Below are 15833 nucleotides of genomic sequence, written 5' to 3' on the forward strand. Positions count from 1 at the left end.
CTCAGCGATTTCTGTCACAAACAGGAATTCCAGTGAACATTTGCTGCTTTAACTGTTAGAACGATATTGATATTTATATAACTCATCTGCAGGACTGACCTTTCTGCTCTCATAGGACATATTCGCATTTAACAGTGAGCAATGAATAATTTTTTTCAAGCCAAAATAAAACGTGTATGTCTTTGGCAGTTTCAGACAAAGATTCTCCCAAAACAGAGAATAACTCATTCCCTATTAATTACCCAGGATGCTGCTCCCATTCCTTTTTGTAAAATCCCCAATAATGTGAAATCTGAAGTATTTGACGCAATGGCTATGGCATCCCTGTGATGAGAAGGTACTTGAAAGTTACAGCCTGCAAAGACCTTTAATGTGTCCCAGCCTAAGCACTCATGTGAGGTGGCCCTTATCTCTGTTTGGTTTGCAGAAGTGGAAACCTGACAGAGCACCCTGAAAATGTAACCAGTGATCTCAGTTGTCCCATTCCTGGTATCGTGCACTCTTCTGTGGCTACGAATACCGAGGGGCATAAAAAAAAAAATAGAGAGTAATGCCTTTTTTAAAACTAATTTAAATTGGTTTTAATTCATCTTTCACAACAGAATGAACAAGGCAAGCATGTCATTGTAAAGTAACCAGAAAAACACCAGAAACACCTATTTCTTCATCACAGCAGTTTGCAATTTATTCACTTAAATCCTCCATTTAGACACAACAGCAGTAACAAAATATCTGTACACTACTTCTTTTACAAATATAGATAGTATTTAAAGGGACTTTACATACTCTAATGTAGGTGTTTCTCACTCTAAGGAATAAGTATAGAAGAGCAATTCAATAACAACAGCATCCAGTAACGGTACCATCTGTTTTCTTTTGTCTTAGACTACCACAGTGTAACTTCTAGAATAGTTAGACAAAGAAGGTGGTTTTTTAGTTAATTCACTGAGACATAGCTATAGATCTGCTAATACTATTTCACAGACATGCCTAATACTGTTTTTGTGTCCCACTAAAATAAATGCTAGTCTTTTGTATCTTCCTCTAACACTGGCCTGACCATTGCCTGCATTTTCAGTTCAGATTTCCCATAAATGACAACTGACATGGTGGTCACCTTGCTACAATTTTTTTTTTTTTCCCTAATTAACAGAAAGGGTCTTGCTGCTACTTAGTATGCTGATTAGCTAGGTATCTTGCTCCCTCAAAAGACTTTGCAAAATTTTTCTGCAGGAAGGTAAATCATGGGCAGTGTACTTTATCTGCCAGATACCTAAGAGACAGTTTGAAGGAGTAGAGGCAAAGGGCAGGCTACAATCAGCTACGGGTTTCAGTGAGTGCAGTTTTGGATAAAGTTTTAGTGAGTATCCCAACCTGGGAAACGGAGGATGTTGATAAATTTATTGACCACACTGCTGTCCACAGAACAGCTCCATGGTTGCATTGTTCTTACTAGACTCTGTCTTGTATTTGTGCCTCTAAAATTAATAACCCCAAAACAGTATTTGTGGCCCTGAAATCTCCTCTTCTTCTAAGGCTGATGCAGAAAGACACTCACTACTGTCTTACTACTCAAATCAACTGGAAGGGATTTTCAGCCTTTTACTCACCCTCAACTCCTGGTCTTAGGCCACCTCAGTCAAAGGAGGACTCTATCTTTGTTGCTACTGATAATGGCAGCAACACTGTAATATCAACTTCTTCCACCCTGGTTTAACCAACACCCACAAGTCTCTGTTTGCAGCTAAGTGAACCTGCCCCGAGTGGTTTGTTCACAGCTCTGATTCAAGCAGCTCACAGAAATGTCTGCACTGAGCCTGTTTAATCTTGCATGTTGCAAGAGGACAACCTTCACTTACATGCATTTCATACTGGGAAGGTTGCTTTCACAACCATATGAGCTAGAAAATACTACCATTATAAAAGTCTAGGTCTTCCAATACTGCAGTTGCTGGGCACTCTCATTCACCAGTAGTTTCCACTAACAAATGGATTTTTCAGCCCTGAACGCAAGTCCTCTCCTTTCAAAACACACACACAAATACCCGTGCCTCAAAAAAACCAAACCCAAACCTTCAAACCTAAGCCAAACTAAAACAGTTTTCTTTTTTTCTGGATACGCTATGAGTTAGAAAAATCAACCACACAAACAGACAAGCAAAAAACCTACCCCAAATCAACCATCCAGCTCCTTCTACATAGGCATTGTGGAATAATACAAACAACCATCTAAGTTCATTTGTCATCTGCCCCCAGATTACATGCCAGCCCACTGTTCACTTGGTGATTTTATAATTTCTCCAGCATATTTCAAATATCTAAAGACTCTTAGCAGAAACATTCCAGTTTTGTTGTGTGATTATTAATGCAAACATTCCTTTTTTTTCTTTTTTTCTTTTTTTATGGTGGCTTATAAGCATTCATTACAATACTAATAAGAAAAATATCCATGCCTCTCCATAGCTGACATAACTCCATCCCAGTGGTTTGACAGTAATAGAAATACTTCTATTGTATACAAAAATACGGTTAGAAGTTATTTTTCTTCAGTGTTGTAACACAGTTCTGTGAAGCTGGAAAAGCAAGAAGGCTATATAAACATTTCCATTCTCTTTGCTATGTGGAATGTAAATAATATAGTCTTATTGACCCAAACCCTTTGGGCAGCCAGTTCATGACAAAACAGTCAAAGTGACTGTTCCTTTTGTCCTTTTCAGAATAGCAACTGCATCCTCATGTGTCACCCCTTCTAAACTCTGCCCATTCACAGCAATTATTTGATCCCCCCTCTTCAGGCGTCCATCTTCTGCCGCTGCACCCTGAAACGATATAACATGTAAATGCAGACTCAGACATTTCTTCTCCCTGCCACATTGTCTTTATGGTCTGAATAAGATGGGTTCAGTACATAAAACCCCTTAAAACTTTTTTGGTTTTCAATGATTCAAATACAGTCAATTGTAGTATGTAGCCTGCTAGTGCTGTAGTATGCCCTACCTTGTCTGTTTCACAACATCTAGAAATCGGATCTACAGGGGTTTTATATTCCCTTAATCCTGTATGTCCAGCTAGTATAACATTTAAACTCTACTATCATAGAAGTAAGATTTTTCAAGACTTGAAGAAGTTTTCAGCAACTGGTATAAGAAATTCAGTAATCAGAACCCAGCTCTGTATTTTGATTTTCCATAAAAGTTTGGGATTCTTGATTCCGTTTTCCCTGACTCAGGGCTTCTTCCTAAGGCAACCCAAACGATCAAATCCAGGTCAGTACCTGAATTTCTCCAAAGGCCCAGATTAAGTTCAATTATTTTACCTTGGTCTACCTTTCAAACTCTCAGTCAAAATAAACAGTCCCTTCCACTACCTGAAGAAAATACACTCTAAACATTAGGCAAAGGGACTGTTTTTCTAAGTATGTGCACAATTCCAGTTTTGAGAGTTGAAGATGACTTTGCCATATGCATTTCTAAATTCTGAATCTTCCTAAGACTATAGCCTTCAAATGCTATATATAGCACATTTTGACCAGCACTTCCACTAAGAAAAGCTGTGAGAAACTCTTAACAATCCCCTGGCTTCAGACTCAGGCCGTGATTTAACATAGTAGCTGCTGTGAACTAACTCATAAATGGATGGACTGAACAAATTTACACTTACCTTTGCAAACACTGTCTTCACATAAATGGGTAAGTCTCCGTGGGGACTGCCATAACCACCCACAATACTAAAGCCTAGGCCATCTGGTCCTCTATCCAGAGTAATGGTCTTATACTGAGGTGGTCTAAGAAAAGCAAAAAGAGTATTGTGATGTTGTCTGAACTTACGATTTAACACGTAGAATATTCATCAAAAAGTATTTTTCCTTTCAAGCTAAGCAAGGTATTTCCCTTTCCACTATAATTACGAATGTTTTTATTACAATGAACTGACTATTTTATTTCATGTAAAACATTATAACTGTCTAATGCCTTATTACTTAAAGGTAGCTATTTCAAACACTTCCTCCACCCAGCTCAGGGCAGTTATGGCTGCAGTTTCCCACTAACGGTGCTTACTGACAAAGTAGAAATGCAATACCAGTAGCTCAAATCTCCATAACAAAAATCTACTTTAAAAATCCTATAACCCATTACATCTCCTAAAAACATCTAAAATTAGTCCTAATAGTTTATGCCATAAGGTTTAATTGCTTCTCTCCTCCTCTAACGTATGACTGTGTATTTGTATGTATAGATTTATACAGACCAATACGTATATTAACCCACATACACTTTGACTATAAGAAATTTTGAAGTTTTGTCTTTCAAACTAGATCTGTGTGGCTAAATAACCCCATTCTGTCTTCCCTGTTCCGAGAAGAAAAATGCCAGATTTATGACAGTTTGAGGCAAAACTTGTTTACAGAGCTGTACCTTGCAATACACAAGAAGCAGAAAAGTTCAATGCTCCTGATATCCTAGTGCTAAAACACACATTATGGAAACACAGGTACCACTGTGGAAAGGGCCTTGCTATTTAAGTCTGAGAAAAACCATTTTGGGTGTATCACTTAGCTCCAGCTACCACAGTTCAGTGAAACAAGGGAGGCTATATTTACAGAGAAGAAACCAAATCACATCATAACTCTACAGAAAGGCAAAATAAAGCAGCATAGCAAATCAAATAATGAAAAATGTAGAAAAGGGCGTATGGCCTACAGGTTCCATGTATACCAAATGTGTAAGTTATGATTAAGCCAATTAATTAATGCATTATATCCTAGAATTTCTAAGTTTTTTAGGTTGAGCTGCACCTAAAGTAGCAGGCTACAAAGGTGGTACATTCTATAGTTACTGACCCTAAATCATCCTGAAAAATGCTGGTTGAAGTTAGTCCTGTGAATGAAAGACTGGATGTAGGTGGATCCTGCTGCTGACCAGTTACGACACTCACTTCTCCTCCAGCTACAACCTAGGAACAGAGTTCATAAACTAGTAAAATGAGAATGCTGACACTAAAATAATTCATTGTAGCAGCTGGAAAAATAGTATTCAGAAAATATTTCAAATGTCACTGAAGATTTTTTACCTGTAACTCAATAGTGCCTGAAGCATTTTTTAAGAGACTAACAGCCTGAGAGTGAGTCATGCCCTCAGTAGATGTTCCACAGATGCTAACAATCCTGTCCCCAACCTGCAGAAGAAAATGTAGAAAATCCAACTAACAGTAAGTTTAATTACACAGTTTTCACCACTTTCTTTCAACAATAACAGATCTGTGTATTTGTACTGAGCCAGATATTATCAGTGATTTAGGGCAGGAAGAAAGAAATTAGCAACTGTTCGCGGCACATTTTCTCTCAAAGGCATTTCACCTTTGAACTCTATGACTCCATACAAGGGTAGAAAATTCAACATCACAATTAGCAAATTTTACTGGTTTAGTGTATTCAGTGTAAAAAAGTATTTATTCTTTACAGAATTGATCCTAATACTCTAGAAATACACAGTGTGTAAAAAGAAAGATCCATTTTGCATGTCACCTGAAGATCAACAGAGTGAAGCAGTAAATTATCATCAAAGAATATATGTTTGAATTCATCCTGAAATAACACTGTCCAGTTTCCAAGAAGCATGAATCAAAGTCAACCACCTCTGGTACATACACACTCTGGCTGTATACAGTACAGCACGCATGTAACTGCTATATCAGGTAAGACCTCCCACTTTAACTCAGAACCTAGAAAGTACTATCTCTATCCTAAGACAGATAAGCACAGAAAACATGAGAGATAAAACAGACAGCATACATAAGTTGCAGGAATAAGCACCACACTCAACAGGAGAGCTCACTAACAGTATCAATCATCCTGAACCACTCTCTCTACTTTTAATTTTCTCAAGCTGACCACCTCTATGATGCAAGATTGCTTTACAGCTTCCTTCACAATGTTAGTATTTTTCAGCAAATACCTTTCACCGTGCTACCAATCTGAGTTACTGCTTCTCAATCCAAACAGCAAAAATTCTTGTCACAGCTGGAAGCATTTAAACTGCTAATTTATTGCCTACCTGGAGTAATTACAATGCACCACCCATGCAATCTTTACCTTCTTAACAGTTAACTTACCCTGAGTTTCTGAGTCTGAGCTGCAACACCATTTGGATGCATCATGGCAATAAATATAGGAACATCTCCAAGAGGACTTCCTACACCTCCAGCAATGCTCACTCCTAGTGAATCTGTCGGGCCCTGTTATTGTAATGAAAAAAGATTAGATTTTTCTGAAAAGAAAAACACATACAGAAAATTGTACACTTCTCTCAAAACATTACTAAAATTAGGATTCCTATGTCTCAAGTGATTTTTTAAGCTGATGCATTTTGCACCATTTTGTGAAAGGGAAGAGAGCACAAGATACATTTCTTCCTACCAGTGTTAGGTGACAATTTGCTAACTTAGTTGTATGTTTTATCTTAACCAAACCAAATACTTACAGAATTCAGCATCAGACCCTTAATAGCAGTACAGAAAGTCTGAGCAAGGAAAACTGGACAGATGGGATTGCTTGTCTTTAATATTGTCTATACCGATCTCCTATTACAATCCTCCTGCAGACTACAATTAATCTTTATGCTCCCCCTAGTGTCCCGTTGTTGAAAAACAAAACCAGTTGTTCACTACTGTACAACGTCCAACTACCTAACTGCAAAAACTGCTGTTCTAAACTGGTATTTGCAGATTCTACTGGAGAGAGGGGGTTGAGGGGGGGGGTGGGTGGAGAGAAAGAAAGCAAAAGCTATATACAATCCACGTAATCAAGTGAACTAGATGCCAGCCAAAGTTAAATAAATATAAATGTTCTGGACAATGAGAAGCAGTCTATGACTCACATCTCATGCTCCTGTAACTAAGGAAGTCAACTGAATTTCACAGTTGACAACGTGGCAGCTGTTAAGAGCCTACCCATTCAAAATATGTATGAAGAAAAATACAAAATACCTAAAAATGGGCTTGTAACTTTGGTACGGTTCCTCTGACTTCACTGAAATAGAGTCTGGATTTAACTCAGTCTGATAACAGTAAAGCTAGGTCTCATTATGTCTTACTAATGCTTCCTCCTTTTGCTTTCAAAACAGGTCATAAAATGTGGTACCATAAATTGCACTGATCTTACATAAAAACATAGGCAGTGGAGATCAATAGTTTTGACCTGAAAAGACAGGCAAATTAATAAGGTATTGCCAAACCAATCCCTCTGTCAAAATGGTTAATAGAGCCAGACTTTTTCCCTTCTGTAAACACACCTACTGACAACATCTACAAAACCTGTTCCTGATGTACACCACTTCATGCTGTAACTTACCTTTTTTATTTCAACTGTTCTTAGTCCCTGTATTTCAAAACCTGCTGTCAAATGAATTTAAAAAAAAAACAAACAAACAAACAACAAAGTTAAACTAAAATTTTTAGGAAATTTTTCCGTTAAAGTTAGCTAAATCACTATGATGGTTGTAACTATCTGCTGGTTTATTATAGACCTACGTTTTAAGCAGATTTTGAAAGTGGCTGTCATTACATTAATAGGATTGCAATATTTCTAGAATGGGTTAAAAGGTCATCCATTCTCTCCATTTAAAAAACTTCTGGAATAAGACTGCTAAGCATGCTCAAATAGAATAAAAAACCCTATTATTTGCTAGCAATACTTGCGTCAGAAGAAACTTTGTTCTATATTTTAGCACAAGACAGCTATTCCACATTTATTCTAATTAACCTATTGAGTACCTGGATTTCTATGAATAAGACAGCTTGACTGAAGATGTATTTAGATTAAAAAGAAAATTCTGTCTCAACTTAAGATTCTCAGTATCTAAACTGCTGGTATAACAAGCTGCTCGTTTCTTTTATAAAAGCTATTAAGAGATATATATGATGTACTGTACAATAACCACCCCTATAGCATTTTAATGACTAAGGAATCAGGCCTACAGCATATAATGGCAACATTTTAGAGAAAATGAAAGATCTCAGCTACTAGTTCATATGTACAAAATACTGCAAGCACCAAAGAAAACCTTACTGGTATTCTTCTTTAGACCACTTTCAAAGACCTCAGGTGCACTGGAACCAGAAATCGGGAAACTGAATGATGAGAGACTGCCACTTCCTTCACTGACCTAAATATAAGTGTTAGACTAGGATTAGAGAGCAGCTTCCGACACCCAATTAATAAAAGTAAAAATGTAACCAACTATACTCATCGGATTGTGCTGTATTTTACTATTTCTGTGCCAGTTAAAGGTGACACACTGAACCTCTACATACTTCTTGGTCACTCTAAAGGGCTCCTTGTTTGAAACAACATTAGACCAACAGAGATTGCATGTCCACAATCCCATGCAATGTTCTGAAGCATTGCTTCCAAGAGCCAGGTTCTATCCCTATATTCGCACTTTCTATTACCTCATAGAGATCTTCTGGTGCAAAATTTAGGCACAATTATCAAGGTAGGGACAGAATACAAAAGACAGATCTTTATACATCCTCATGTATACTCTCATGTTCACCCACTACATCAGCTAAAACTAAGATTAGGCCCTCCACTCAGCTTCACCTGCACAATTTCCAGAAGGATTTTCACTATACCCACAGGGCAACAAAAAGGAACAACATGGCTCCCAGTGAGACTAGTTCGCTGACTGTTGCAAACTCTTCAAAAATTCAGCATTGTGAGCTTCTTACTTAGAAACTTAACAACTTAGATTAAGACCACCCAGAGCCTGCATGTTTTCATTTTGTTTGGCATTACCTGTTTTGAAGAGAGCCTAACATTTCCGTGTTAGCCAGTCTTAACCTGCTTACTTGAAGCTGTTTAATTATGATTTGTCTTTAAACTATTTATCTTCAGTATTTGATGATCTGCATGCCCAGTTTATAACCAGAGAAATTCCTAAGGTAACTTGTGAGCTCGCAGAAATACAGCTCCTCCTGGGGAGAATTACGATGTGAGCTGTTACTACATGAAGGATGCATTCAAATGCAGAAACTGACGTGAGTAAGCAACACTCCACCATTAGATCAACAATAAAATACACAAACTTGAGAGAAGCCTGGTGGAAAGGGTGCAGGTTTCCTGCTTTTGATGACCAAGATTAAAATAAGAATATGCAAGGAGTGGAGAAATTCACTAAGTCTACTGAAACAACACTCCATTGCACACCAAGCACTCCTAAAATAATAAAAAGGGTTGAAGTCTACTCTTCCTCTAGTATCAATGAGAATCAGAGTGCTCTCTGCTTCCCAGGCTGAAGCCACAAAAACCATACTAAGCAACACAGTAAAGCCATTTCTGGAATACGTTTTTGGCTGGATCATGTCTTTAGCAGGTACAATATGCTAAAGTGAAGATATAAAATGGTTACCAAAGAGCTGCAAAGTAAATAAAAACACTTTTCTTCATCTTGAATCAAGTATGCGGAAAAATCATTGCAATCATAAAACCAATTCTTTTTATTTGCTTTCATTATTTAACCATTATTTCTTCCAAACTAAACCGTTTTACAGTTACATACCTGGCTGCTCTGGGATGTTCTCCTCTCAGAATGGAATGGACCAGCTTTTAGTCTTCCGACCTCTAGTCTTACTGTACCTAACGAACACTAAAGAACCAGTCACTTGTAACGCATCTCTTCTGTCAACAACATTAAAGCTTACAACAATATTTAAGTTATTTATTAGATGGTGCAAGAAGAAAAAATATATGGACAGAGGGGAAAATAACAGGCTAACAATTCTGTGATGAGAGATCATGGCAGGATCACTGTCATACAAACTAAGTACACCACGATATTTAATACTGAGCAGGGCACTTTTTGGATTAACCAGTATTACAATACAGATGTGAAAACTACACAAGAAGAGGAATTATGTTACCTTTCATTTAACAGGTAGTAGTTTTGGTTTCTCAGTTGCAGTGTCAATATAGATTTTCAAGATGGCAATTTTCAAGGAATAATGAAATTGACTATTTTCAAAATAAGCACTAAAAATAGTGTAATACCTCAAAGTATTAATCATTACTTCTGTTGATATGACTGGGAACATAGTATTTAAACTGGCAGTTAAATCAACTCTCTCCCGCTTGAAATTATCTGTTACTCTGGATCCATACCAACATAACTGAAGAAATTCTAGGCAGGAGATCTGCCAGATGTCTACCTCTAGTTTCAGTGACCTTTCTGCATCTGATCCTCAACAGTAAGCTGGGTGACACACATATCAGAAAATCCTTCCATTACTCTTTACACTCTCAATTATACTATTAAATATTTGCATGCCTGCATTAAACACGTCTCAGAAGAAAATTCACCCTGCAATCAAACATTGAGGAAACAAGACATTAGGCTGATTTTAGAAACAGATAGGTAAGTTGTTACCACAAACAGCATTTAGAAACCAGGTCTTCTCAAATAGTAGAAGTAGTGTCAAAAGAAGGTCACCTATCTGCAATGTACCGAAATACAGCAATTTCAAAGTTTTCTTGCTATTCTGCTTTTCCTTATTTGTTCCACTTTCCTTTTAGGAAAGTTGCTAATAGGAACTCCTGTATCCAGGTAACTTAATAGTATGTAAGTTTGCCTTTATTTATCATGCTTTAACTATATTACCCTAAGAGAAGTTCATGTATTTGTCACAAAAATCACAGTAAGAAATAGACCAATATATCAAAACCAATAAAACGATATATCCATTCAAACAGGGTGACACTAAAAGAGATTTATTACTAAATTGCTTTTAATTTTTTCAATAATGTTGACTTCTCTATGTCCTGGGAAAGACTTGATCAAAGCTCATGCAAAACCATTATTTCCCACTAGTATGAACTGACTCATATTAAGCTATATGGAAACTCTTATCCAAAACGGAAAACTAATGAAGTAATCCTTGTACCTAAAATTACCACATCTTCACATAAAACGCAAACCCATAAATGAGATTCAAAAGTTGTAATGTATGAAAGTGGGAGGTAATACTTTCCAACTGAACTTGTGAATAAATCAATTCTCAGTGAGTTTTTATTACAGCTTTTTCTCTCTTCCTGAAATTTCCCATTTGATAAATCCGTAAGTCAAGTTAGGGGAAAAAATGATCAGCTTTTCATATGTTTTAGGTATATTTGAAAAGAAACACTACAAGAACAGTCAAAATTTTCAGCCTGATGACACATTCTGGTGGTCTCATGCTCCTTAAAATATGTCAGGATTTTCCAAACATTCCTAAATATTTTTTAGGAAAATAAATTTCTGGCAGCTCAAGACAATTTGCTCCCAAATCTTACTCTTGTGAATGAAAACAGATAAAAATGGTGACTGCCTACAGGTGAATGATTGTGCTTTATAAAGCATGCCATTTTACTGCTTCTTGATAGTAATGTTTTAGATTGCATTGACCTTTGATATGGACAAAATTTACATAGCAAACATTATCAAGATCTTTAATACTATATATACACTAATATTATGTACTTCATAAATTTGTATACCTGATCCCAGTTGCCACTACAGCTACTACCCTGTCCCTACACACATCAGATGCATTATTCTCTAGTGTTTTCCCTCCTCTCCTCTCAAAAAAACTTCCTTCAACCTGTCTCCAGTATCTTGTAGTCAGGTGAGGCCTTCATGGACCTCTTCATAAGCAACTCTGCCCTCCTTAACCCGTAAACAACTTCAGACATTGCTCCCGTACCTTTTTCTTGAAATATTTCTTTTTTTTTTTTTTGGCTTTTCTACCTCTTTCTGCCTGTCCTTCTGTCTCTGTTATTTCTTTTTTGTTACATTGTGTTGCTTTTTGATCACCACTGACTATGTTATCCAGCACTGTCACTCTTTACTTTTACTCTCTGCAAGCACCCATCAGTCATCTCCTGGCTGGTAAGTATACTGCAAATACATGAGAAGAACCATCTTTGCCTTCCACATTGATGTAACACTGAGGACTGGTCTGAATTTTAAGAAATATTTGTTAATGTCTGGCTGCTGTTACAGAGGAACTACCTGAAGCTAAAGGTATATTTTACTTGTTGATTCTTTAAACAACTGGCAAAGGAATGGCAATGTATTGTTTACATATGGTTGTTCCATGTCATCTTTATATCATCACACTATCTAATGTGATTACCCAGCAAAATAAACAATGTCAAATCATGACTTCTTTGTAGGGAAGTCTAGTCTTTTAGACTACAGGTCTGGCATACTAGCCAAAAGCATACATAATTTAAAAGGCACTTCAAATACTGCCAGAAAAATTGCGTGAAATATTGGTGATCTTGAAGGGGATAAACTACACAGAGGTTAAGCTGCATGAGAAAAATCTTTCTCCAACTATGATCCTATTAGAAAACAAAGGTTTTTGTTTTTTCCTCTTGTTTTTTCCTCAAGTCAGTGATATGGTACAGCTCACAGTCTAGAACAGATCCCATGTCAAGAATGTGTTTGATTGTGTCCCTGACTATTTGGCAAAGCACACTGAAATAAATACAATTGTGTACTCTGAATAGGAAGGCTATGTGGAAACATTCAAGTCAGGTTAGATAGGTCTCTGATCACCCTGATCTAGTTGAAGATGTCCATGCTCACAGCAGGGTGTTGGTCTAGATGACCTTTAAAAGGTCCCTTCAAACCCAAACCATTCCATGATTTATACTGCATGAACAAAACTGAATCATTAACAATAACATATATGAGGTATTTTGAAAGCCTCATTTCTCAAGGCTACAGCAATTAATTACAAGTACTACTGAGTGGGATGAAGTATTTAAAACATGAATATATGAATAATAAGTGAATCTTCAACTAGCTACTCCGAAATGCTTACCAAAATGGAAGAAAATTTCCACATAAAATGTCATTTTAATTTAGAGGAGGCGTAAAAGTGCAGCCTATAAAGAAGAAACACACTACCCTTAAATAGTTAAAGTATCAGGTAAGAATGGAAAAGTACTATTATCCCAGAAAAGTACATTAATGAATTCACTATTAGAACGCAGACCCAGTTCTGGCATTCTCACTTATGGGCACATGCTGAAAATACAGAAAAGTGCTCTTACCTCCCCCTTCTAAGCATTGCCTCACCCCCCCCCAAAAAAAAAACCCAAAACCAACCAAACAAAAAACCAAGCAAAAAACTCAAGGAACTGTTCAAGACCTGGAAAAATATACCTTTGAACATGAGCACCAAGAAGCATGATTGTGTATCTATGTAACCAAGAATCAACTCCAAGTAGTGTTTTTCCATTGTAAAATGCTGAGTTGTTGGAATCCTTACCATACAGCAAAAATGTCTTAAAACTTTGGATGGAAAACAGACAAGCTGGCTGACCTACTACACTTCCTGCCAGACCACAGGAAATGTCATGTATGTGACTTCATTCTGATTTGGAAATAGGGGAGGACATCAAAAACACAAAATTTATTTAGAACAGAAGTTCCGGTTCCAAGAGCTGCAGACAGGAGTTTACTTCAGTTATCTTTGTGAGAAAGTTATTTCTTATACTAAGTACCTTGGTCTCTGGAAAATGCATTACAGTATAGAATGGATTTAAGGTGATACCAGACATACACAGGAAAAAAAAAATAACATTATCAACTATGAAAATAATAACTTTTTGGCACAACTACTATGATGAATTTTCCATTATTCCAAGTCAGTTCTGTGTATCTTTCTAAAAATGTGAGATCCTCAACCAGTTATCAGTTTGTCAGAAAGAACACTGTTAAGTTTTAGGCTGTTCTAGGTAATGATTTTCTATTGCCCTATAAACATAGAGCACTCTGCACCACCACTACTCCCATTTTCATCAGGAAAAGTATCAACATCAGAATGCTCTAGACTTCAGGAAGCTTAAATTTGGATCCACAGCTCATTCTCATTGATATCTAAGTAACAGTCTGAACTCAATCTGAATAGAACTAAAGCTTTCAAAAAATCTGGATCTGAATTCTTCACTTTTATCCACCTTCTCTTTTCCCAATACCTTTAGCAAAGCTGCAACAGCCTCCTGGTTAGCATTTCGAACATCTTCTCCATTTACTGTCAATATCTGGTCACCTTGCATCAATCTCCCATCTGTGTCTGCTATTCCTCCTTTGACGATGTCTGACACAAACACCCCTGTATCATTCCTGCAAATACACACACGGATTTTGCATTACAGTATGGTTTGAAGGACATTTTTATGGCTTGTTATTTGGAACACAATAACCACTGTCTCATTTTTCTGTTGAGTAACACTGGGCTAGTTCCTCTGGCCAATTAGCTTAGGCATAAAAATAACATGTATTCAAGCCCAGAGGACTTGAGCATCATATCCCAACAGAAACATGAGCATGCCCAGCAAGACTCAGACATTGACTTTCTAGTTACATTCATACCTTTTCCCAACAATACTCAGCCCAAGGCCTTTGCCAGGCTTCTTCTGGAGCTCTATATGGAGTACATCATACATGTCCTCCTCCTTGTACTGGGCCTCATCTCTGTACACTGTCAGACGAACTTTTTGGGGAGTCTGTCGGAGGACATTTATTGCTTCATCATGTGTAAGGTCAATCCCATTCACCTGCAATGAAAGCATGCAATGATAAAGTGTGCAGGACCTCCCAGCAGACAAAGAGAAAATGCCTAGCTAGCAACTGACAATAAAAGTGACCAAATAATCTACCACACCTCTAATATCTGATCCCCAGCCCACAGTCTCCCATCTTTAGATGCTGCTCCTTCTTCATATACTTCATGGATAATGATTGCTCCCTGTGGATAAATAAAACAAAATAAATTGCATGTTGGAAGAACATGCCCCTACTTTGAAACAAGAACAACTGAAAATACCTACTGTAATTAATCAGTGATAAGCAGGACAGTCAGATTTATGATGAACAAATTACCAAAACATTTAAGAAGTTAATCTATACTTCCAATTTTAAAAGTGCTTTTTTTCTTCCCCTCCCCGCCCCCCCCCAGCCCGAACTGATCTCTTAGGCATCTTTCTATAAATGCTACAGAAACCAATGAAGAAAAAAATCTCTTCTATAATTTTAATTTCATTATTGTTATTTCACTTGAGTGACACACATATTTTCCCAACCAACCAGCAAAGTGTCTGCTCCTCCAACAATGCTCAGACCAAGACCAGTCCGCCCTTTGGAGATATCAATGGTTGTTTCACACCCAGGAATGATGGGACAAGTAGCTGGGTCAGAGGCTAACATGGCTGGAGTTGAAGATCTGCTTGTGTCTAAAACAACAATGAAACATCTTGGTTACAGTTAAGAGGCTTTTTATAGAAAAGTGACTATAAAACAGCATTTTGAGAGTCCATTTTGAGGGACATTAAAAAGGCACTGATTAAAAGAAGTTCCACTGAAATTAAGAGGACTTGACCATTCAGAAATATGGATTTATGTTAGACAAATACTTAGGTATAGTGTGAGCAACAGGTCCTGCAGTAACAGAAACCCTAAAAGCTAAGAGTCTTGGCTTCTGAAGGAAACCAGAAGGGCAATTGAAACTTTTTAAGGGTAAAGCTTCTGTGTGAGTATAGAACAGATTACTCTACTGCTCTGTTATCCAAGTTCATTGTGTGTATGATGAGCAACTGTTTATGCTTAGTTCGAGCTAAGTAGGTGTGCTGGGTTGGCACGGTTGGGTTTTGGCAGCAGGAGAGAGGCTACAGTGGTGGCTTCTGTGAGAAGCTGCTAGAAGTTCCCGACTCCAAGGTGGGCCTGCCTCCAGTCCAGGCTGAGCCAATCAGTGACGGTGAAGCACCTCTGTGAATCCATATTTAATAAAGG

The 15833-nt window shown here is 37.4% G+C and overlaps 1 protein-coding gene across 1 annotated transcript in view; it reads right to left on the minus strand.

Annotated features, from left to right (window-relative positions):
* Positions 1-2408: 2408 nt before the first annotated feature.
* MPDZ (multiple PDZ domain crumbs cell polarity complex component) overlaps positions 2409-15833 on the minus strand; it is a gene marked incomplete at its 5' end in the record, with an annotated part of 42078 nt that continues 28653 nt past the window's right edge. Inside the window, 12 exons of the mRNA XM_029083875.1 lie at positions 2409-2819; positions 3661-3784; positions 4841-4953; positions 5071-5175; positions 6112-6234; positions 7349-7392; positions 8066-8162; positions 9558-9644; positions 14021-14168; positions 14418-14602; positions 14710-14793; positions 15132-15277. Of these exons, the coding sequence (XP_028939708.1) occupies positions 2673-2819; positions 3661-3784; positions 4841-4953; positions 5071-5175; positions 6112-6234; positions 7349-7392; positions 8066-8162; positions 9558-9644; positions 14021-14168; positions 14418-14602; positions 14710-14793; positions 15132-15277 (1403 nt within the window). The remainder of the gene's footprint in view (positions 2820-3660; positions 3785-4840; positions 4954-5070; positions 5176-6111; positions 6235-7348; positions 7393-8065; positions 8163-9557; positions 9645-14020; positions 14169-14417; positions 14603-14709; positions 14794-15131; positions 15278-15833) is intronic.

This window comes from Antrostomus carolinensis, unplaced genomic scaffold, assembly GCF_000700745.2.
Source record: "Antrostomus carolinensis isolate BGI_N321 unplaced genomic scaffold, ASM70074v2 scaffold4782, whole genome shotgun sequence".
Taxonomy (NCBI): Eukaryota; Metazoa; Chordata; class Aves; order Caprimulgiformes; family Caprimulgidae; genus Antrostomus; species Antrostomus carolinensis.